Genomic DNA, 25,140 nt, shown 5'->3' with positions numbered 1-25,140 from the left:
CCTTCCTATCCAGACTAATTTTTATTTGTTTCTGTGGGTACAGAAAGGCTTGCCTCAGTCACAAAAGGACAAACAGGTGTAAGAGTTTAATACAAATTTCATGATGCCTTCATGGGATAAAATGGGCTCATAAGTGATTCTTGCACCAACTACTTATGATTATCTAGAGAGAGAGAGAGAGAGAGAGAGTTTGTGTAAGGCAGAGCTTGACAAATGAGTGTTGAGGGGGAAAGAGGACAAGAATCAGGTGGCATCAGAAAGGGTTTTGCTCAGTAAGGTGATCTTGACAAGAAGAGAAATGGCTCAAATTAGTACAAAGTGGTCCAAATGCGTGGTGCAGCACAACAGAAAACAATAAAGCAAGTGTGGCAACTTGTTGCATTGTTGGATTGCAACCTCCATCAGTCCTAGCCAGTGTGGCCAAATGGTAGGGATAATGGGAATTGCAGTAAACATCTGGAAAGCCACAATTTCTCCACCCCAAGTATAGGGTGCAAGAGAAAAAAACCCTGTATATTTCTACCTTTTAAAAAATAATACAGTGGAGCCTTTGGTTTCTGCTGGAGTTGGGTTTCAGGATCTGCCCTGGATACCAAAATGCATGGATGCTCAAGTCCTATTATATATAATGGTATAGTAAAATGGTGCCCCTTATACAAAATGACAAAATCAATGTTTGCGCTTTGGGATTTATATATTTTTGGAATATTTTCAAGCTGTGGATAATTGAATGAGTGGATAAAGAATCCGTGGATATGGCGGGCCGACTGCAATAGTATCACTGTCATTAGCATGTTCTTTTAATAATGTGGTATTAGTGTTCAAAGTATGATGCAACAATAACCATGTAAGAGGGAAGGTTGAGGTTCAGAGATGGCAGCTTAGTTAAGGCAAAAAATGGCTGAGGTCACATTTTAACTGGAGATTTCTTGGCTCAGAATTCACGTTTCAGTGTTTTATTGCACAAGGTTTAAACCACAAGCATTCCATTACTCTTTTTAAATAAGTAACATGGCCTATCTTTAAAAGCATTTTTAAAGCAAACATTTGGTTTGCAGGGAGGTTTGTGGAGGAACGCCAAATCATGCATCCTGTGCTGAGCTAAGCGCAAGTGGCCTTGACTACAGAATTGGTTGGCCCCAAGGGTATTTTTATAGTCCTTGGCCCCTCCAGTGCCTCCCCTATCACCTTTTTTCTAGCCTCCTCAACAGGTTGTGCATGTGAACTGTCTCTGCAAGAAAACTGTAGAAGTGACAATTTACTTTTTAAATAGGTTGTAAGGCCACACTGCACTGTTTATTGTATGGGTGTGTACATATGAATACACACATTCTCTCTCTCTCTCTCTCTCTCTCTCACACACACACACACACACACACACACACACACACACACACTTTCACCCACTTCTAGTTTGCCTTTTGTAGATGGTGGCATTTTTAGCAGTCTATTTGGCCACTGGATGTCCCAGGGCTGAAAATTGTCCCAGGATCTATTGCAGCTGACCACCCCTGGCCTACAAGATTTGGAAACACACCCCTCTTTTACTTTAGATGCATAAGGAGAAGCAAACTTGGGCACGTTACAGACTGCCCAAAACGGGCGGTCTCGCACCGCTGCCGGTTGCTGCATCCGGGAACCACAGGAGCCAAACTGTGCGGTTCCTGGGTGCAGCAACAAAGAAGCGCCAAAATGGCGCTTCTTCCTGTGCCCCGGAAGAGGTGCCGCAAGGTGCAAGGCACGCACTCGTGGCACCACTTCTGGTGTGCGACGTCTGGACGCTGTGTGTCCGCGACGTCAAAATGGCAGTGCCCATCTGTATGCGGCACCGCCATTTTGACGTAGTCGTTATGCACGAGGAGCAAAGCGCATCAGGAAGCGCCGCCCCTTGCGCGTAACGACGGCACCCCATAGGGCCCGTCCGGAATGTGCCTTGGTGATCTTTTTGTGGGGTACTGATTTAAGGATCTGAAGAATTTAGCAGAATAAGATTGGAGTGGTTGTGTTTTCAGTCCTTGTTTTCCACAGGGACTTCTGTAAGAAAGACCATGTACTACAGGATTATGGCAGAGGTTTAGTAGTATAAGATTGTGGGCTGGATGTCTGCAAGATGTATCTCACAGAGCTTTGGCTTGCAAGCTGCTTCTGCCGTTACCTTTGTGAGCTACAGATTTATGAAACTGAGAAAGTTTAGCAGTATGGGATTAGAATGATGGTGTTTTCAACCTTTGCTTCCCATGGAAAGACCTACAAGCGAGACTGTGGTTATGAATACATCCAGAAGTGGAGTATTAACAGCTCCAAGAACTGTAACACACACTTACCATGTCTATATGGTAAGTAGGAGTGATATTGGTAACTTCAGCTGTAACTGTCACTGGATCAGCTATTGGAAAACTACCTCTGTCCCTGAAATGAGACCAATTTCTAGAGCAAGGAACTTTTAGCTTTTTCTAAAAGGGAGAGAAAGAAAGCAGGACATTTAAAAAGCAGCTGAAAAAGTGAGATGACAGAATAATTAGGACTGTCCTTGCCAAATTGGGACAGTTGGAAAGTATGCACAAATTTTAAAATCTGATGACAGAAAAACATTACAAAGCAATTCAATAAGTTATATTTATTATTATTAAGTACTCTCATGTCGAACTCAATCCATGGCGATCTTATGAATAAAGCAAGACACCCTATCTTAATAGTTTTGCTCAGTTCCTGTGAACCTAGGGCTGTCTTCTTTGGTTCAGTCAATTCTCCTCCTCCTACGGCTATCTTTTCAAGCATTGTCATCTTTTCTAGTGAGTCATTCCTTCCCATTATGTGGCAAAAGTATGACAGCCTCAATTTAGTCATCCTGGCTTCTAGGGAGAACTTAGACCTTAATTGTTCTTGGGGCATTTGTCTTTTTATCCATCCATGCTATCTGCAGAACTCTTCTCCAGCACCACGTCTCAAATGAATTTTCTTTTTATCAGTTTTCACTAACAATTCTAACTGTAGCATTCAGCTGTATATCTTAGAATGCTACTTATCTAAAACAGTATAAAAGTATTTAAAAAACATTACTGTAAGGATAAAAGAGGGGATTGTAGGAGTTTTAGCCCAAAACATTTGGAAGACCAAATTTGCAGAACACAAAAAAGCTGTGAGCCTGCCCTCAAGTCCCAGTGTTAACATTACTTGAGCTTCCTGAAGAAAAGAAGATGTATCTTTGTGGTAGTGCCAGTGCTATGCTTCCATTTGCAAGGACTGTGCATCTTTGTACTGACTGGGAGCACCAATGCTGTAGTGCAGTCAGGAGCAAGTACCTGGCTGTTACTATAATCACAGAAGGCTGGCCTGTACCAGTGCTGTTCAACATGGTGGTCCACAGATAGGTGCCATTGTTCAAGCCATCAGCTGCTGGTCCAGGGGTTTCCAGAAAAGAAACAATCAATTGTAGCCAATGAGCACAAATACAGTACTGGCCCCTGAAGCACTAGGGGAAGAATTGCCAATCTCCTACACAAGATAACTTAAGAAGCACTGCTTTACACAGAATCAGGCCATTGGTCCATCATACTCAGTACTATGTCTCTTATGATTACAAGGTGAAGGTAAAGGTAGTCCCTTGACATTAATGTCTCATCATAACTGATTGTAGAGGGCTGTGTTCATCTCGGCTTCTAAGTTGAAGAGCCAGCGTTGTCCGAGGACTACTCTTGTGGTCATGTGGCCAGCATGACTCCACCGAACACTGGCCCCATACAGACTGCCAAAATAAAGCTGCTTCGGGTCACTTTGGAGGTATGCTGTTTAAATGTTGCATGCATCCTAAGAGTCTGGAAACTGCGCCAAAGCTGTGCTCCAGTCCTTAGGACTAAATTGTGGCTTTGGCATGGCTTCTGGACTCTTAGGATGCATGCAACATTTAAACAGCAAATGGGAAGTGACCCGAAGCAGCTTTATTATGGCCTGTCTGTATGGGGCCTATGTTACCTTCCTACTCAGGTGGTACCTATCTATCTACTTGCATTTACATGCTTTCAAACTGCTAGGTTGGCAGAAGCTGGGACTAGTGACAGGAGCTCACCCCATCATACAGCATCCGGGCCTCAAACTGCCAACCTGCTGATCTTGCAATCAACAGAGTCAGCATCTTAATAGCTTGAGCCACTGCATTCCTAGGACTGGCTGGTATCCCTTATAATTAAGGATATTCCCTCTCTGAGGGTTAGAAGCTTTTACTTTTACATAAACTGAACAAGATTCCTCTCCCATTCCCATATTTGGGAGTGCAGGATTTTCATAAAGACAGAAATGAGAGATTGGTACTTACAGTGAAGGTTCATAGTTGAATACCAGAAGGAGCAATCCACTGCCTGGTTAGTGTTTTGCTTTTTGCCTGGCATGCGGGGAATAATCCATGAGTGACTGGATTGCTTCTCTGTGTCATCCAGAGAATGTGTGTATCATGCAATTTAAGGATGTGGAAAATAAGTTAATTGCACACAGAAATACATGGCTAAGTTAACTGATATCAACACTTTCACTTGGTATATTAGTAGAGCTCAGAGTTATTAATAACTGTTTCTTGATTATGCTATGACAGAGTAGCACCTTACACCACGCAGTACTGTCTATACTGACAGGTTCCCTGTGGAGTTTCAGACCAGAGTCCTTCCTATCTCTACCTTGAGATGCAACAGAGTGAAATTTGCATGTTTTGCATGCAAAGCAAACACTTTGCCATGGCTAAGTGAGCAATAGTATTTGTTATTTGCCACCCCAAATATTAGCATCAGTAATTAAGACAAACTAAAGCAGAAATGAATGTTATTTTGGCTAGAGAGATCTAGGGCAAATGAAAGGCATCTATCATTATTCAGGCACATAGATTCAGCAGTGTAACTTCAGTTTTTCATGGGTGTTGTTCTGAGAGCCACTTTCTCACACAGATGTTTCCTTGGGTGTTTCTGAGAGGTGTCACTTAAAACATGTGGCCTTCTAGATGTTGCAAGTCTTAGTAGCCCCAGCCAATGGTAAGGAATGCTTAGAATTGCAGTCAACCATCTGGCACACCACATAATTCTCAGCCCTGAATTAAACAAGGGGAATAAATTTCCATTTGGGGAAAAAAGTGATAAACATTTCACTTGACTTAATATCATAGAAGTCTTAAACAGACATTGTATTCTTTTCAAAGAAGATATAATCCAATACCATGACTATCATTTCCATTGCCTACTTTATCCAGCTAAGGAAAATTACACAAACAGGTTCTTTAGTCAGCTCTTCATATATAGTTTTAGAGAACTTAATACCTATCATTCATTTGCTAGTCAATTAATGGTTTTATGTCTTCAAGAATAATAATTGTCCTTAATTTAGTCATAAGAAAATAGTACACATATATCCTGCTACTGTTGTTATATCAACAGTCCCTCCAACTGCCAATGTGAAGATGATAAAATATTTGCCAATATTGATTATTCAAATAGCAAATTTGAATTTCTCCCTTCAAATTCCACTGTCAAACAACTCTTACAATAAAGAAATTCTGTGTAATGTTTAGGTGGATTTTCTTTTCCTCTAGTTTGAACCTGCTCTGGGGCAGCAGAAAACAAGCTCACTCTATTTTTACATGACACTCCTTCAGATATTTAATAGTTCTATCACCTTTGAAAATTTCTCTTCTCCAAGCTAAACACACCCAGCTCCTTGAATGATTTCTCATAAGGTTTGGTTCCACACCTTTGATCATTTTGGTCATCTTTCTCTGGACATGTTCCAGTTTGTCAGCATGTTTCAAGAGTTCCCTTGTACAATGAGAAGACTGCCCAGATCACCCTCTGAAATACTTTCAACAGAAAGGTTATTGTTGGTTCCAACAATTTGCTGCAAACCAACAAATTCCTTCACTTTTCTATTTAGCACCACATTCCTATGCTACCACTATGGCCTGCTTCACAGATCTTAGACGACCAAAGAAACTATCAAGATGGCCCATGTGATTCTCTGTAGAAGCAAAGATAAACTATTTACAGGAACGATAAATCATGGTCTCATTGCCATGCATCACTTATGTTAGCATGGAACACTGATGCAAAGTTGAACTTGCAATTATTTGGCTGCATGTTTTTGCCAGGGCTAAAATATCTCCCGAGTATGTTTACTCAAATGTGGCATATGGCTTGCAGAAACTCAGGAATACCAAGCACTTCTCTTATGATGGCATACGGTGACATAACAAAATGAGAAATTGGTAATTTACCTTAAGGGCTCACTGTTGTACGGTGTAAATGCCCAAGAATGTGGGTTAACCCTTGCATTGCCAACACTGATGCAGAAATCACATAGCCACTAGAACCTTCTTCATGATTGCCCTTCCTGTCAGTTTCCTTTACAGCCTGGCCTTTATCATTTGAGATAGAAACAGAAAAGAACACATCCCCTAGAGAGGACCTGGCATCAATAAGCTGACATGCCACCACTCAGTTATGAAGTGATTTAACTATGGGTGGTGGTAGATTCCATCCCTGCACCTTAGGTTTCACAACAATTTACCATGCCTCATTCTCTGGAAGGTGCAGTTTGTAAGAATGAAGAACATACTCTTGCCTTATGGATGGTTCCTTGGCACCAACTAGAGAATGCAAGACTTCCATATAACATAAAGATAGGCAACTTTCCTAGTCCCCAAAGTTGTAATTACAATACTATGAATATCTGAATTTCCCCTGGTAGAAGGCTCTAGAAGGCCCACATTTTCAGCCTTTAAACTGAGCTCTCCCAGACAATGACAGATCAACTTCCAGATCCTAGAAATCATTTCAGAAAGTCCCAAAACTGTGCTGATCTCTGTTTCAGCAGAGGCATACACATGTCAGCATCTTATGCATGTTTGGAAAAAAGCCCGAAAAAGATTCTGGCATTCACATTTATAATTTGCCAATACCAACAGTTTGAGCATTGGTGGATCTCCTCATTCCCTTTAAAATACTTCAGAAAAGATATTTGGTTCAAGGGCTACATTCTTTGTACATCGTGGTTATGTGATCAATCTCCTTTGTCCCTGGCTCCAGGCATTGGCTTTGCCTTGAAGTACTAACACCATTTTAATAAGATGGTGTCAATGCCCACATAATATTCTCTGCAGATCACTTAGCCTCGGATGAGATAAGTCTAACACCCACTGTTACTGGTGTTTGATTCAGTTTTTTGAAGATGTTTCAAAAGAATATGTAAAGTAAAGGACCACCACCACGCCTGGAATTTAGCTCACAGAACAACTCTCATTGGTTCATTATGATTAATCTGATGAACCAGAGCAAGCTGAACTATTATTCTTGTACATCCTGTCATCTCTTAAGAGAAATCATTGGAACCACAAAGAAAGTTCAGTCTAGTTAGTGAAATTCTACTCACCTTGAGAGTAACTGAAGTGCAGGATGAGTGGATGCCCATGTCTTAAGTTCTATTCTCTATAGAATTTCTGTGTTTTAGGTAGCATTTATTTGTAGCATGTTATCATATACTAACTCTGGGTAGTAATCCAATTCTGCTCAAACTTAAAATTTTCCTATGGCTCAGTCTACTGAGGAGTACATTCTTATACAGTTTTAAAACTGTTCATGGAAGAATTTTGATGCTTTGTGTCAAATATAATACAATACTTCTGGAAGTTAGACTTATCAGTTCACTCAATGCAGAACCTGATGAATCAGTAAACTAATCCACTGGGATGAATAAAGATATTGGATTTAGATTTAATGTTTTTCCATGTAACAGTTCAGAAAGTATGGGAGCAATTTAATAGAATGAAATGTTATCATTAACTTTAAACTCCAAACAAATAAATGTCCTAAAGGACTCTAATGCTTTAAAAATTATCAGTGTATTTGAATTACAAAAAAACCAGAAATATAGCATGATTTGTACTTAAGACAATGAAGCAATATGCTTATTTTAAAAAAAAGAAAGAAAGAAACTGGAATGTACAATTCTTATTTTGGTTGTGTTCTAAGATACCATTCTCATTAAAACTATCTCCTTTATTATTCTTTGCTAAAAGGTGTCTAAATCTAATCTCCAAAATCCTGTAAAATATTGTACTTCTTGGAGCTGTTAGCTATCATGTCTCACTACTACAATTTGGCATTAGCTATTTGTATGTAATTGCAAGAAGTGCAATATAACAATAAATCAGTCTGAAGGACATATATGTTATACTTCTGTAAGCAACACTTTACAGTAGACACCTCAAATCTATAGATGTAAAACTTAAAAACGAGAAAAATTTAGGCTCTAATTCTTTATACATATATTTATATTCACCTTTATATATATAATATATATTATATATATACACAAGCACAAGAGTATATATAAAATATATATAACCAAATTCAAAAAAATCAACAAAAATGGGGCAATGTACATATATTCTTTTTAAAACTCAAACAATACAAAACCTTTAAACATTAAACAATTTTAATAAAAGTTTCTGTACAATGCTAAGCAGTTTTATTTACATATAGAAAATGTAATAGGAGTAGTGTTTGAAATTACAGAACTCCTTAAAATTTCAATGGCAGGTAATCTGGAAAAAATAACAGCATTCCATTCACAAATATTTTCAAGCAATAAATATGTATTTATAAATAGTGTAAATTTACATCAAGATTAGAAACAAAATCACAAATCTGAAGTTTATTTTTTAGTCTATGTGCAACCCATTTATCTTTGTGACTTGGCTGTTAATTTTTTAAAATTTTATTTAGGAAACAAAAAGTAACCATCATGGTTTCAAAACAAGACAGGATAACATAAAAGCAGTAAAAAAAAGTATCACCTAACCTTTCACATTAAAAAAAAGTGTAGCCCAAAGAAAGACTTAAAATTCTAACTACCTTACAAAGAAATGACCAGCTATGCTAGTACTTTTCCAAGAAAAAAACTTTGAAGGGGGAGGGGAAGAATAGATGAAACCAATTCATCAGCCCAGAAACAGAGAAATACAAAAGAGGTGGTCTTCAAGTCAGTAGTCTGTATAATGTTGCCAGTTTTGTCAGATATATACAAAACATGGAATTTGTTTTTAAAATTCAGCTGAATGAGCATTCTATATGTTAAATTCTGGAGTAGGAGCTGTGCTCTCTCCTGTCCAGCTGGTTGACACTCCGCACTTGGAAGGTTGCATAGACACAGCTTTCAGCCAGCAGCCTTATGGGATCGCTACAAAAATCAGTGGTGCAGAACTGGGTCACTTCCTGAATATCAGAAAAGTTTTATGTAAATGTCCTTGGGAAAATGTCAAGATGAAGATGATGGCAATGGAGGTGCCTGAAAAGAGAAAATACACCACATTACTTTTTAAAAACTGGTACTTATGGTGTTGACTAGAAGCATACAGAACTATTTTGACTTTGTAATAACAGGCACTCTCATTTAGTGACAAACCTCAGCACCTGCACCAACCGCGGACTTGCCATCCACAGATCTGAGCTTCCGCAGAAGACAAGCCCCAGTTTTTTCAATGGGCGTGTGTGCTCCCATTAAGGTCCCGTGTTTTTTGCTATCTGCGGGTTTACAGAACGGATCCCCTGCAGATAGCAAGGGACAAAAGTATTACTCTTTAGTTACTTGAAGACACACATTCCTCAAAATCGCTATTACCACACAGCAGCTTGGATGCCATACCTTTTCTGTCTTCAGTTTCCTGCATCCCTGAACATCTGTCCTTGGGGACTGAGGGACCCTTTGAAATAGTGTGGGAAGTGACCATTTCCATTTTTTCTTTTTGGATGGCAGCAGTTTTGACAGTCTATGTTGTTTCACAGGCCAAAAACTGATCCTTAGTCCTGTGACAACTGCCCACTCCAATTTCAGTCACAGGACTTATAATCATCCAACCAGGTACTCTTTTTTCATGTCATTTCCTGGTCACTTCAAGAACTTAATAATCTGATGCCAAGGTAAGGTTTAAACCCTGTTCAATTTTCCCAATATGGCTCTAATTCTTTTCTACTTCCACTCACCAAAGTCAAACTGTCTATATTAGAAATCTTGACCTACAGTGAACACAAGACCAAAATATAACAGTCTTCTTCATCCAAACTGCTTGCTCATCCCATGCCTTTAAACATTTGTGTTCAGGATATTTCCTCTCTTTAACATACCACAGTACTACCTGTGTATTTATATTAATTAATTTAGGATATGCAAGTGTCAAAGTTAAGTCAGTTACAAACATTTACTTGTTTTTAAATGACCTAGAATTAGGAAGTGATGATTGTTTTTACAAAAAGCGGGGTAAAAATAAAGGTTTTATTTATTTATTTGTGAAAGCATTGATGGAGGCCTATTTTTACTATACAGTTGTCCCTCCATATTCGCTAGGGTTAGGGGAACAAGACCCCCGTGAATATGGAAAAACCGCAAATAACAAAAACACTGTTTTTACCTGAGAGGACACCTCTCTAGGACTCTCTAGGTCCTCCAGTGCAACTCTGTGGTCAATGTCCAACACACACTGACCATAGAATGGCACTGGACTAGTTACAACTTTAACTTTTTAGTTAAAGTTGACCACAGAGTTACACTGGAGGACCTAGTCAGTCCTAGAGATAACATATTAATGAAATCCGTGAATAATCAAATCTGCAAATATCAAAGCTGCAAATATGGAGGGATGACTGTATATTTAATAAAATAGAAGGATGTGTGAACTAGTCCTTAGTAGCGTGATTCAAGGCAAGTGTAGTCATGTTCCATACAGACTATGTCTTTTGTAATTTCTGAATGGCATTTCCAAGTAACAGCTGTAGAAAGTGATACTTTTTTTACATACAAATGCTTTACTCTTCCTGGAGATATAGGTGCGTTACAGACCGCCTAAAAGCGGCGGTCTGACGGCGCTGCTGGTTGCTTCACGAGGGAGCCGCAGCAGCCAATCCGCGCGGAGCAAAAAAGAAGCCCCAAAATGGCGCTTCTTCCCATGGTGCGGTTATGGGTCACTTCCTGAGGCGCCAATGGTGCACTCACAACGTCATATGCGCCGCGCGACGTGCGGACGCTATGCGTCTGGCATGTAATAATGGCAGCGCCTGTGTGTATAGGGCGCTGCCATTATTACGCCCCCGTCACATGCTAGGGGTGAGGCCGGTGTGGACGCTAGGTCCCCGGCCAACCCCTAGCACGTGATGGGGGCACCTCAAGAGCCCATCTGTAACGGGCCATAAAATCTGTTCAATGCACTTCTGCTGACCAGACAAGGTCTTCCTTCATTAAGTGTTTTTCTGGGTCAAGGTACCATCTTAAAAACCAGACTACGCCTGTGCCATGTAGGACTCCAGTACTCTCTGGACTACTAAGAGTTAGCAAGCATGTTACTTGATTTGTGCAACTAAGGATTAAAGAAGAAATGTGAGATGACAGCACCAATGGAGTTTTGCCTCCCTATGCAAAAAACAGATTCAGTGAACAAGACCATCTACACTGCAGCATGGGATAAAAGGGTTAAATCTGTAGCTGTGATTGATTAATTATCAGCCTCTTTACAGCTGCTATAATTTCTTTCTTTCTTTCTTTTTAAGAATGCATGTCAAGTGCAAACGCATTTTTAATGTCCTGGGATTGCACCAAATTCAAAGGGCGTGGGATATAGTCTTCAAGTTGAGCTGCTTCGGTGTAATGGATATCAGAGATCTGAAGGGGGCTGCCCTCAGTACCAACATAGTGATGTTAAATTTCCAGATGGCAAATTGGTGTGCTGCAAAAAAGTTATTTGAGTTGCTCTTTAGGAATTGCCATATGATGGTGATATGAAATTAATCTCTGCATCTTTCAGGACATATGCTATGGGAACCGAAGTCTCCAGCGTGCTGGTTCTATGGCTCTTTTCCAGTCCTGATTTTAAAAAATTGCAATTTCTGAACCAGCAGTAGCTAGCAAAACTCTGCTCCATTTCTGGAACCAGGTGATGAAAGTTATTCTGGTAGAGTCACAAACCCTAACAGCTGAGGCTCTTCGGGGGGGGGGGGGGGGGGAGGGGCTGGTAAAGTACCAAGCACATCTCTGGAGCAATCAATTTTTTTTAGTTGGCTGGCATTCAGTCTCTAGACAGTTAAAGGAAATATTTCTACCAAGTGTTGGATGGTACTCTCTATTAGAAGATCTTGTTATATTTGGAAGTCTCCAGGGTGGGTGTAATGACATAGTGATCATTCATCAAACACAGTGATCATGTAGGATTAATGAAGTATCTGTATATATCAATTCTCTACACATATTCTTTATCTTCCATAGCACTTTGATGACCAGGAAGAAAACTGTAAAGGAATAACACAGTTACTCCTTGCTAAGTACTCATTAAGGTATGAACTTCCATTATTTCTTCATTTCAATTGGGTACAGCTTTTCTACTTGAGGGTTGAAAAAATAAGTAAACAGGTCTCCTTCCCAACATCCAAAGTAGTTTATAGCAAACAAGGGTCATATCGGTGGAAACTTTTAAGGACACAAGTGCCAGATCAATTTTTCCATAACCAACTCAATCATCTACAGAATAGCCGTATCTGCCACATCATGTCCACCACTTTTCTTTCTTTCCTTTCATTTTTTGAGAAGAGAAAGGAGCTGCTTACAGGGGTCTTTGTTCCATCTACGCAAATCCAACAACAGGCCAACTCTGAATGGTTTCAGTTGCCAAAATTTTGAGGATGATCTAATGGTGGAAGATACTGTGCCAAATTCAAATACTATGACACAGAAATCCTGCAGTATGACTGTAATCTGGGTATTTCCTGCCATCATGGGGGGAAAAGGTTTGCTCCTTGCTAAATATGCCTTAACTGGGGCTAATGGAAGAAGTAAAAACATACAAAATAATCCAATAATTTATTTTCTGTGTCTCTAAAAAACCAGAAAGAACTAAAGCTCAAACATAGCTGGCCTGGGTAAATGAGGAGCTCATCTGCTGAGAAAAAGACCCTCCTCTATAGAAGATGACCATGTCTGTTGTCTGGAGGAAAAGCAATCCTAGTGAACAAAACAACCTATAGTGACTGGCAACAAAGGGATGATTAAGGCATGGGCAATAACGTCTTGCACTTCAGCTCAATAGTCTGGTATTCACCAGCATGTTCTCTGCAATCTTGCAAACTCTTTCTGACTTCTACCAGCTTTTGCTTTTCTCAAAATCATTTCTGATCAGCTGTAATTTCACAGTGGGAAGAAGAGGTAGGGAGAATATTATGGATTTTGTGACTGCACTTGCTTTGTAGAAAGAGAACAACTAGGCATCAAATAACTGGATACAACTAATCTGCCACATCTGTTCTTAGATTGCTTCTAATATTGCTACATAGTAGTTCAGTGTAATAAATTCATACTATCCAGGAAAACTGGATAGTGCTGGCCATGACCTATAAAGCCCTACATCACTTAGGTCCAGACTAGCTGAAAGACTGTATCTCCCCATATGAACCTGTAAAGGTTTTCTCTCAGTCTCACCACCATCACAGACTTGCTTGGTGAGGACATGAGAGAGAGTGGCTGCTCCCACCTCCATGGGACACTAGGCTATTCCTCTCCCTGCTTTCCTTTCACTGGCAGGCTCAGATGTTTTTATTCAAGAAGGCTTTTTAATATATAATCCTATCAGAAGCTTTTAAATGGGGTGTGTGATTTAATTATATTTTTATTTTTTCTATATTTATTTAATTTTATACTGTTTTTAGTTAATTTATTCTAATTGTTTTTTGAATTTTTATTGTAAAGTTTTTAAATGGTTTTATTTGTGAGCCAGCATAGAAATGAAAGACAGCATAGAAATAAATAAATAAATCTACAATTTACTTATAAAAGAATATCATCTGTAGTTTATCTAATCTCCAGAAGGTATAATTATATTTTCTACAGTTAGTATGTGCTTACTAGAAACAAGGTTCTTGTCATCTCTGTAGAACAATTATTTGAGTTCAAGTAACACAATTTAAAGTATATTCATGTGCCAATATGCTTCTGCCTAAAAATACATTTCACTTACTAATGTAAATTGGTCATAGATTTGCATCAGGTCCTCCATTTTGTACTGTTCTAGCACCACAAAATTTTCCAGGTTCCCACATATCTTTCGTGCACAGTCTAGGCAATGTACAATATAGGTTTTCCGAGAATTACTCTCATTTGTGACATAAAGCAAATTGAAGACTTCCACCTGTGGAACATAAAAACAAGTAAAAATTAAGTTGTAGCATGATGTAAAATGAGGCAGGGAAACACTACAGCACCTCTGAATCAGTATGAAAAGCTAAAGTACTAGATCTGTAATTATGTTATATAGGTGATAAACTAAGAAGCATACATTACCAGTTTGGCAGTGCTAAAACTGGGAGACGGTAAAAAGTGTACCGATACAAATAACGTAAGAACATAATACTCTTGGCTTTCGGTTCCACAGTCCATCGACAACTAAGCTTCTAGATGTTCTATCCACAAACAGATTCTGCTACTTTATGTGCACAGTTTTCAAATCCAAGATAAATATTTGACTTTGGATATTATATAGTACTAATGGAAAATAGGAACATGTTGCCATAAAGAATTAATATACTTTAAAATGCTTACAAAATGGATGAGCTACCCTTTAAAACTCTAGATAATACAAAAATTATATTTACATCAGAGGTAAAAACAAACAAAAATGTGGGAATTATAAGATTTTGTTTTCTTTGTTCTCGGGACACAAATCAATAAGCAGAATAGTTCATGTGTATAAGACATAAAATATAATATCCATACTCTTCATCCTCCATTGTACTTCAAGACAAAGAGCAGAAATCTACTTACTGGTTTATGACTTCTCACAAAAAAATGAGAAATGTCATGAGCTCTCAACTGCTAGTTCCAATTAGAGTAGATCAAACAAATTAATGTAATGTATATAAGTATCATTTTCATCAATTGATTGAATGCACCTACCTGTTGCATATAGGGCTATTTTTATAATAGGTTGAAGTTATAATACTGCTACCTAAAACTTGGTTATAATCACATGTATCTTTTGTGCAAGCAAAATAATGATTTTCACAATGCTCCCTATGTTGGTGCCAAGTTTTCTAAAAAAAGGTTTGTTTAATGCAAGCATTCAGGGACCTAGTAAAATTATAACTTAGTATTTAATCTGTTAGATTTCATGTCTTATTTCTGTTGAGTTAATAATTGTTTTACGTGGTTTTAAAAGTGATTTCGCTGACAAACAAACACAGTTACAGTACGTTCACTTACTGCCAGTAGAGACCGGCAAAAAGAGAGAGATTCAGGGTAGCGTGGGGGTGCAGTGCCCACCTGCCCCCCCCCCCCGACTCCGCTCCCAAGCCGGCATCATGCCGACCGCCCAACCAGATGGCAGGCAGTGTTTCGGTGGTGCAGTATTTAGACACTGCACGCTGAAGAAATGCCATGGTGGCAGCAAAGGCACCCTTTCCCCTTTTTGTGCCGGGAAAAAGCCAGATCAAGGCTGTAGCGTGTGGTTGCTGTGGTCCCAATTCAGTGCACAAAGGGGAGTGTGACAGTGCCCCTTTAAGGCCGTCAGTTTTCTTCACTGCAGCTATGGCTGAAAATAGACACTCCAGAATAAGTGTAATGGGTACAGAGTTGAGAACCACGACAGCCAAAATGGAATGGGTGGGTGAATATTTGAATATAATAGAACCTTGCAGTATCGGATTTTTTAAAAAACTGTAAGAAAATCCATAGTACACATATTTACTAACCTCACATATGCTACAGTAATGAGCTGGCTCCTCCTTTGTTCTCCCATGCCATACAATCTCTTTTCCTGCAGCAATTAGAGCTTCTCTCAAAGTCTGACATTGCTTGAGAGTTCTTAACAGGCAATACCTGTAACAGAAATTAAAATAATCTTTCATCCATTCATACACTAAGATTAATTATGTTTTTAATTTTATCATTAAAAATATATTGTGGGCTGTTCTGATAGCCAGTCATTTATTTATTTTTTTTATCTTTATTAGAGTTTTATTTACATATTAAAAGGAGTAAACATTCTCTTAATACATGCCAGTTGTCTTTTCACTCCCATCCCCTTCGAACCCACCCCCCCACAGACCCACCCCCCTTACTCTTCTAATCACTTTGTTCCTTATATTAGCTATAATCTCTACTTTCCTCAAAAAAGAAAATGACATTTCACTACTTTGTCTCACTAATACCTACCACTCTCCAGCTTGAACGTCAAAGATTGTACATTGTGAATTTCTGTTCCGCTTATCCGATAACAGGACGATTTTTATTTTCATCTTCCCGCTACCGTCTAACCAACTTGAAACACTTATACTATCTAACTTTCCCCGTAATATACATTTTTTTCAACTTTTCCCAGATCTGATCCTCTTCTTCACTAGTGTCATCTTTCAGTTTCTTTGTTAAGTTGTCCATCTCTATTACTTCTAGACTTTTTTCCAACCAATTTTCAATCTCTGGTATTTCACTACTTCTCCAAAATTTGGCTAATGTGATTCTAGCCGTTGTGATTAGATATAATAAGGTTTTGATTTTTTTTCTGGTTTCTTTATTTTCTACTATATTTAATAAAAATAGTTCCGGTGTCATTTCAAAGTCTAATTCCAATATTTTAATTATTCTTTTATGTATTTCTATCCAGAATTTATGCACTTTGGGGCATGTCCACCACATATGAAATAAACTACCTACACTTTTTCCACACTTCCAGCATTCACTTTTCTCATTTTTGTAAATTTTTGCCAATCTGTTCGGTGTTAAATACCATCTGTGTAACATTTTATAGTAATTTTGCTTAATGTCCGCACATAAGGTAAATTTGAGATCTTGTCCCCACGCTTTTTCCCATTTCTCTAAATGGAAATTCTTACCTAAATTTTGGGCCCATTTTATCATATTATGTTTAATTTGTTCCTGTTCCAATTCTAGCCTTAATAATAATTATAAAATTTTGATATTTTCTTTTTTCCTTTGTCTAATATTATCCCATCTAATTCAGTTTTATTTGGAGTTATTCCGAATTGTTTTTCATCTATTCTGTATCTCATTGTTAATTGATAGTATAAATACCAATTTATATTTAATCCTTCCTTACATAATTCTTCTCTTGTCTTTAAAATTAACTTTCCGTCTAGCAACTTCAAGATATCCTTATATTTTATCCACTCCTTTCCTTCTAATTTGCCTCTTTTTAATATTGCTTCATGTGGTGACGCCCTGACTGGTATTGCTCTATATAATTTTCCCTTGTATACATTCCAAACTTGCCATAGTGTTTTCCTTAAAATGTGGTCTTTGAATTCTCTATTTAAATCCACTTTATCCCACCACAAATACGCGTGCCATCCGTATCTCAAGTTAAAACCTTCCAAATTTAATAAATCTTCATCCTTCAATTCTATCCGGCTAGTAATCCATTCTAAACAACTAGCTTCGAAATATAATTTTAAATTTGGGATCCCTAGGCCACCTCTTTCCTTACTATCCATCATTACCGTCCATTTGATTCTTGCCTTCCTCCTTGCCCACACGAACTTTTTTAGATCTTTTTCCCATGTCGTAAATATTTTTTATTATATATAATCGGTAGGTTTTGAAATAAAAATAGTATCTTAGGTAAGACTGACATTTTTATTAGGGTTATTTTTCCCAATAATGATAATTGTAATTTCGACCATTTCTCCAAATTTTTCCTTATTTCCTGCCAACCTGTTTTATAATTATTATCAAATAATTCATTGTTTTTTTTTGTAATATATATTCCTAAATATTTAACTTTTTTTTAACTCTAATTCCAACTGATTCTTGTAAGATATCCTGGTTTTTTTTAGTCATATTACAAATGATCATAGCTGATTTTTCTTTATTTATTTTTAATCCTGCTTGTTCACCATTTATTATTTTCAGGATTTTAGGTACATTTATCAGGGGGTTTTCCATCACCAACATTATATCATCTGCAAATGCTTTGATCCTTATTTCATTCCCTTTATTTGTAACCCTGTATTGTCTTGTTTGTCCTAATTTCGTTACATAATATTTCTAAACATAATATAAATAGTAGTGGAGATAGCGGACACCCTTGCCTGGTACCTTTATTTATTTGACAGTCTTTCGTCCTTATTCCATTTACCAGTATTTTTGCTGTTTGTTTTTTATATATTTCTTCTATCCACTTTACAATATTTTCTCCTAATTCCAATTTTTTGATTAATTTTATCAAAAATTCCCAATTCAAATTGTCAAAAGCTTTTTCTGCATCTAAGAAAATCATAGCCACATTTTTGCTTGGATTTTTTTCATAATATTCGATTAAATCAATTATAATTCTTATATTTTGTTTAGCTTGTCTACCTGGGAGAAATCCGCATTGATCTTTGTTTATCCAATCTTTGAGTATTATTTTTAATCTTTCTGCTAGGATAGTGGTAAATATTTTATAATCTGTATTTAATAATGATATAGGCCTGTAATTCTGTGGATATTTTAGATCTTTTCCTTCTTTTGGTATGAGAGTAATATTTGCTTCCTTCCATGTTTCGGGTATTCCTTCCACTAATATATTATTGAAGACTTTTTCTAAATGCTCTACTAATTCTTCCTCAAATATTTTGTAAAAATTTAAAGTATATCCATCTGGTCCTGGGGCTTTCCCTTTTTTCCCTGTCCTTATAGCCTCTCTTATTTCTTCTTTTGTTATTTTTTGATTTATCTTTTCTTTGACTTTGTCATCCATTTCAATTTTCCCTATTTTCTCTAAATATTTTTCGAGTTTGTTTTTTTATTTTTTCCCTCCCCATTTTTTCCGTATAAATTCCTGTAATACCTTAGAAAAATTTCCCTAATTTTAGATTGTTCCGTTATTATTTTTCCATTCTCTATCATTTCCACGATCTGTCTTACTTCCTTCATTTTTTTAACTTTATATGCTAAAAATTTCCCTGCTTTATTTCCATGTTCAAAAAATTTTTGTTTAGTAAATTTCATCTTTTTAGCTATTTCTTCTGTCATTTTTACGTTGAGTTGATTCTTTAATATTTTAATTTCCTTATCTAATTTTTTACTATTGGGTTTTTTAATTTTTTCTTTTTCCTTTTCTTGTATTTTCTCTGAAATTAGTCTAATATTTTCTTTTCTTAATTTATTTCTTTCCGACTTTTTCTTAATCAAATACCCTCTCATTACTGCTTTAGCCGCATCCCAAATTATTTTCATTTTTGTATCTTTCTCTGTGTTCTCTTTAAAAAAGAGTTTTAATTGTTCCCTTATTTCTTTTTAAACGTTTTTGTCTCTCAGTAACGTGTCATCTACTCTCCATCTAAAATCAAATTCCTTTTGTTTTAACTCCAGCCAAATTTGATTATGATCTGAATTTTTATTTATTCTGATTTTAGTTTCTTTAATATTTTCTATTAGATTCCTCGAAATTATAAACATATCAATTCTCGACGCCGAATTGTGTGGTTGTGAGAAAAAAGTGTAGTCTTTACAGTTACCATTTTTATATCTCCATGCATCTACTAATGACAACAAGTCTTTCATTTCAAAAAAGCTATTAGGTAGTTTGCCTAGTTTGTCCTTTATTTTTTTTTTGCTGACTTCCTATCCAATTGGGGGTCCAATACCCCATTCCAATCTCCCATTAATATATGCACATCATAATCTAATTTTTTAATTTCTTTACACAAGTTTTTATAGAATTTAGTTTTATTTTCTGTGGGGCCATAAATTCCTACTACCAATGTTTTTTCCCCATTGACCACAATTTCTAATCCAATATACCTCCCTCCTTTGTCATTTATTATTTCTTTAGCTGGAATTTTATTCTTTATGTAGATTGCCACCCCATTTTTTTTCTTTCCTCCTCCTGAAATATATACATCTCCTAATTTTGGATTTTTTAAGTATTTTTCATCTTTCTTTTTTATTCTGGTTTCTTGTAAACTACATATATCCCAATTTAGCTTTTCTAATTCATGAAAAATTATTTTCCTTTTATACACCGAATTTAAACCTTTTATGTTCCATGACAAGAGCTTCATTTCTAATTAATTATTTGTTTGTCTGTTTTCCCTAGGTTCCTTCTGGTTCCTTGTTGATTTTCTCTTCCTCTTTTTCCCAGTCTTTTTTCCACTCGATCAGCAGTTCATTGTCTTCTTTCATTAATCTTGTCTCATCTTCCCATTCCAAGTCTGCACCTCCTACTGCTCCCAACATTTGTATATCTTCTTCTGCTGATAGCCAGTCATTTAAATTAGTGGAATATACACTGTCTTAACTGGGTACCACAACAATTTTATAAAAATAGGTAGATGGTATATTATACTGGTAGTGAAGCAGTACATTCAAACAAAACACACAGTGGCATGTGAACTCTTCCAGTTGTTTGAAATATTTTGCTTGCTTGCAGAAAGATGATAAAAAGTGAGTCAACTGGGATACTTCACTCCTATCATTCCTCAGCAATCCTCCTACAACACCTTATCAGCATCTCTCTTAGTGGTTGGAGAATGACATCAGAAAGAGCTCTCTTCTTCCTGCTCTCCTCCAAAGTGCAAAGAAGAAAACCACAACACAGCATACTAGGAATAGTGAGCCTGGTAAACATAGTTCTTCAATGTTTTCAAAAGTTCAGTTGAGCTTATTGGACTCAGAAGCCCTAGGAAACTATGAAAGACCTGGGTTCCTAAGTGTAATAGTGGAAGAAGAAATATTGCTGCTCCCCTCTTCCCATTACATTTGGAAGGAGAGAGTACATCAATACAAGGTCACTAGACTAACAAAAATACATTATAATTTAAAACAAAAAGCAGTGACAACATAAAATCCCAATGATCATATCAATACACTGTATCTTTAAACTCCACCTAACACTGTGAGAAAGTCAAAGATACCCCTTCTGAGGGGAAATTCCATAAATAAAGTCTCACCACTAACAAAAATGCATCTCTTGCACATATCAACTAAGCTGACCTTAACAGTAATCTTGTAAGCAAGAAAGGCTTGTGAGCCAAGGGTACACAAAGTGCAGCCTGAATGCAGTTCCCTAAACCCTCTTTGCTGCCCCCAAGATCAAGGAAAACAGAAGTACTGTACAGCTGAAATTCCACAGTGTAATTGAACAGTACAGTAGTTTATTGTTGAAATTTGGCAACAAACTGTGCCTACAGCGGGCCAAAGTAGGGGAAACACTACTTGTGGCGGAGATAACAATGACCAAAACCCCAATGTTGCTGCCAAAATCACTGTACAAAACTACCCACTTCCTGAATGCCTGGCTCTGGATCAGTCACTCTTGCCTCTCCCAGACCCAGGCAAGCTCTATACAGTAGCTGTTGTCAAAAGCACAAGGGCTTTAATGGTCAACCTCTGTATTTTCACTACATTGTTGCCCTCTTCCAGGCTTCTCAATACCACTGCATTGCATACCTCCCTCTCATCACTGCAGAGGTGGCAGCCAGCCAGATAAAGATTAAAAAACTTGTCTACTCTCCTGTGCCCCAGCAGTTTGAACTTTTTTTCCCAAAGTCCTTTTTTTTAAGGACTCCCCTTTATTTTCAATCCTCCCACAGCTGAGCTTCAGATGGTTCTGTCACTGCCAGAATTTTCAGCTGACAAATACAAGATAGCTTAATCCATGGTGGATGCATGTTTTTGGAAAATGAGCCTTTCTACTTTTATAAATGTCACCTGAGTTTTTTAACTTTCGTAGGCCCGTTATAAACGGGCACCCTAGGATGGACTCAGTCCGTGCTAGGGTTAGAAAGGGGCGTCTCTTCCAGACGCCCCTAACCCTAGCACGGACTGAGTCCGTAACAAATGGCGGCGGCCGTTCCACACGGCCACCGTCATCTTGACGTAACGGATGCTCTGCGTCTGCACGTCGCGCCCCGGAAATGACGCCGCGAGTGTGCGACTAGCACCTTGCGGCGGCTCTTCTGGGGAGCAAGAAGGAGTGCAATTTTTGTGCTCCTTCTTGGCAGCGTCCAGGAATCGCGCCGTTTGGCTGCTGCGGTTCCTGGACGTCGCAACTGGTGGCGGCGCGAGACAGCCCCTTCTGGGCCGTCTGTAACGCGCCATTGTTCCAAAGGCAACTCCAGCATAGCTATTGCTGAAAAGGCAGTTTTAATGGGCCAGGCTATCGCCTGTTTCTAATTCAGAGGTGGAATTGTGTACTAGAAAGTGTTACCTAGTACAGTGACTGCTTTCAGGATTTTGTTCTGTCTTTCCCTCTTCCAGTAATTTTTTTTTTAAAAAAGATTAAAACAACAAGAACAGATAAAACACATACTCACTCCAACAAAATTCCACACTCAAGCAGTCACTCACCTTGAATGCAAAGAGTGTTTTACTGTGATTTATGGCCTGACAGCTGATTTTTTGATGAATATTCTGGCTACTAAGAGTAGTTTCAAAATTCTGAGGTTACTCTGCATTTGGTTAAATGGTACATACATGCTTTAACTGGTTAGGCAAATCTTTTGCCACAGAAAAAACAGCTTTTAAGGATCATGATGGGAAGTCCTCCCGTTCCCCTGCACCTCACCAAATGAGCCTTCAAAATAACCTCTAGAACCCACATCTTCCTGCCACCATAATTTAAAAACTAGATTAAAAGCTGGTGTGTGTGTGTGTGTGTGTATAAGCATAATCAATATTTTTCTAGACCTAACTTCTATGTTATGCACTAATAAGAAACCTTTTACTTATTTTTAAGCTCATTTTCACAGCTTGCTTTTCTGCATTTCATTGGCCTCCTCCATATTTCAAGTACCTCCCTTTTATAATACTAACCCATTATCTGATCTTTGTCCTCTTGATTTCTTTTACAGTAATGCTGGGTTGTACTTTAATTACAGTGCCTTTTAAAAGGCCTATGTTGTCTCTCAAATACAACATTTTATTTGTTTTTACTTCACCAATTATCATAGTAGGTTATTCTAATATACTAATGATATGAACTCATGTTTTGGTTAATATTTAATTTTTTCATTAATAGTTTGAAAAAGTGATGTTTCTATCAGGTCAGGGCAAAGTTACTTAGCTGCTTAGTAATTTACATATTTCCAAAATCACTTTAGCCACTAACTTTCCTACTGTCCTATTTCTTCACTTTCAGTAATTATCATATGATTTAACCAAATTGCCGGGGGGGGGGGGGCAGATTTAGGAGGAATGCTCCCCTGGGAAAACAGCTAATAACTAGCTCTAGGACAATACTGAAGAGAAGGATTACAGATGCAAACTTCTAAACTACAGAAACATTCAAGAAAAAGGAAGGAGGAGGTGGGAAGGGGTGGGAGGAATGATATGCAAAACATCATCAGCACACGGCTATTATGTGATGAGATTCAGCTGAAACCTCTCTGCCATTCTTTACATTTTATAGCTAAGACTGTTCAAAGAGAGTTTTTAAAAAGTGCCAACCCTGCTTCAATCTTCCTTGAGATTTACTTCGTATGTCAGAAGTGTCTTGCTACTAGTAAAAATCAAGGAAATTATTATAGGATGTCCTTGACCTCAAAGGTATGGGATTGAATGCAATTCTGCCCAAGTGGTAAGAATATATTAATATGAGTTGTTCATATATAGAATTGAAATCAAAATAGCAGTATTCCCTGTAGATATTTTTAATCTTTTATCTAAAAGCCTCATACACTGATGTTTGTTCATTTGCTGATTCTGCATTGCAATGCCACTCATGGCCACCTGAGGGCTTTATGCTTGGCTGTTGTTGGCTAGAACCCTAGATATGACCATGCCACCCTCTTTTAAATTAACTGTGAGCCTTGTTTGCAACTGCAATATTGAAATGATAGTGGCAGCAATGAGAGACTGACATTTTAGATTATATTTTCCAATACAGTACTTGTTTTTCAAAAACAATAATAATTCCTCCAGACTGGACATACTCAGTATGCAAAGGATCTTGTAGTACCTTTGAATCTAACTGAAAGAGTCTATTTCCTAAGATGCATGAGGTGGAGGGGAGAGTCCAGGGACAGAACTTTATAAGAAAGCTCATGCTACTAGGTTTTTTCTTTCACTCTCAAAGATGCTACAAAATTCCTTTGCATACTGACTGTCCAGACTAACACAGCTATGTCTTTGAATTTGAACTCTTCAATGTTTGAGCCTAGAAATTTCCAAGTATTTCACAAAGACTTTTGTTCTTTTTATCATTTTGTACCAATCAAAACTTAGTCAATAAAGACATATCAACTTAAAATGGTACTTACTTGATCATTTCAAAAAGCTTTGGATCTGAGACTTTGATATTTCGTGCTATGTTCCAAGAAAGATGAACCATAGGTACTTTTGACTTCACACTTTGCAATTTATTCCATTCGTACCGTTCCACGGCCAGTTTATATTGGCATGCTACAAGGTAACAGTGGGTAGTAAAAATAGGTACCAGATCACTATGGAGAACAGCCAAAGAGTAGTTCTTGTCAATTAGGAAAAAGCCCTAGTCATATGCAAATTGTGTTGATAGTATTCAAAGTATTTTGAAAGAATTCTCACTGCATACACCATACAGAGAAATATGACAGCAAAGGCTTTCACTTCAAATAACCTGCATTCTTTTGCATGAAGAATCACTGGTGACAATAAAACAAATTAAATCTCATTGTCCTTCAGCTATAACCTTTTTGTAAACAAGCTATATTCCTAAGGAAAAATTATTTTACCAAGTGGTCAGACAATGACAATCTAAGATTCTTGGCTGTACTCAGGCACCATGTTCTCCCAACTATAATTTAAAGGGTCAGAAAAGACTCCCTGGGATCCCTCTTCTGCTCCTGCATCCAGCTTCTGGATATGAGAAAACACTTCCTTTTCATCAAATCTCAGAGACTGACATAATGTCCAACAGGCTAAACAGTAGCTTGAGTTATCCCTCCAAAGTAGAATTGCAAACCACTGTTAAATCCTGATGTATAGATGTCAGTTAATCCACAGGAACTGTGTGTTGCCAAGCCCGGATGCACTCTATTAAGTAAGGGGGAGGAGAGTTTGTACACACAGAGTTTTAAAAATTTTAACCTGCAGGTACAGACCGTCCTCGCCTTACGCAGGGGATCTGTTCCGGATCCCTCCGCGTAAGGCGAATTCCGC

The 25,140-nt window shown here is 37.7% G+C and overlaps 1 protein-coding gene across 8 annotated transcripts in view; it reads right to left on the bottom strand.

Moving 5' to 3' along the window:
• Positions 1-8,272: 8,272 nt before the first annotated feature.
• The window catches only part of KDM6A (lysine demethylase 6A), a 196,823-nt gene continuing 179,955 nt past the window's right edge, over positions 8,273-25,140 (bottom strand). For 4 of the 8 annotated variants that reach the window (XR_016280214.1, XR_016280213.1, XR_016280212.1 and 1 more), the window contains 5 exons: positions 24,261-24,402; positions 15,753-15,879; positions 14,024-14,194; positions 9,444-9,578; positions 8,273-9,318 (listed from right to left, as the gene is read on the bottom strand). Coding sequence is in view for 4 of the 8 variants with exons in the window: in XM_089511900.1 (XP_089368026.1) it covers positions 9,289-9,318; positions 14,024-14,194; positions 15,753-15,879; positions 24,261-24,402 (470 nt within the window). In the remaining 4 variants the exon portion in view is untranslated. The remainder of the gene's footprint in view (positions 9,319-9,443; positions 9,579-14,023; positions 14,195-15,752; positions 15,880-24,260; positions 24,403-25,140) is intronic. The other 4 variants (XM_089511900.1, XM_089511901.1, XM_089511902.1 and 1 more) reach the window with 1 other exon arrangement.

Source organism: Sceloporus occidentalis, unplaced genomic scaffold (genome assembly GCF_023333645.1).
Source record: "Sceloporus occidentalis isolate IW3139 unplaced genomic scaffold, rSceOcc1.0.p SCAF_2, whole genome shotgun sequence".
In the NCBI taxonomy this organism is placed as follows: Eukaryota; Metazoa; Chordata; class Lepidosauria; order Squamata; family Phrynosomatidae; genus Sceloporus; species Sceloporus occidentalis.
This window is presented reverse-complemented; position numbering and strand designations above follow the sequence as displayed.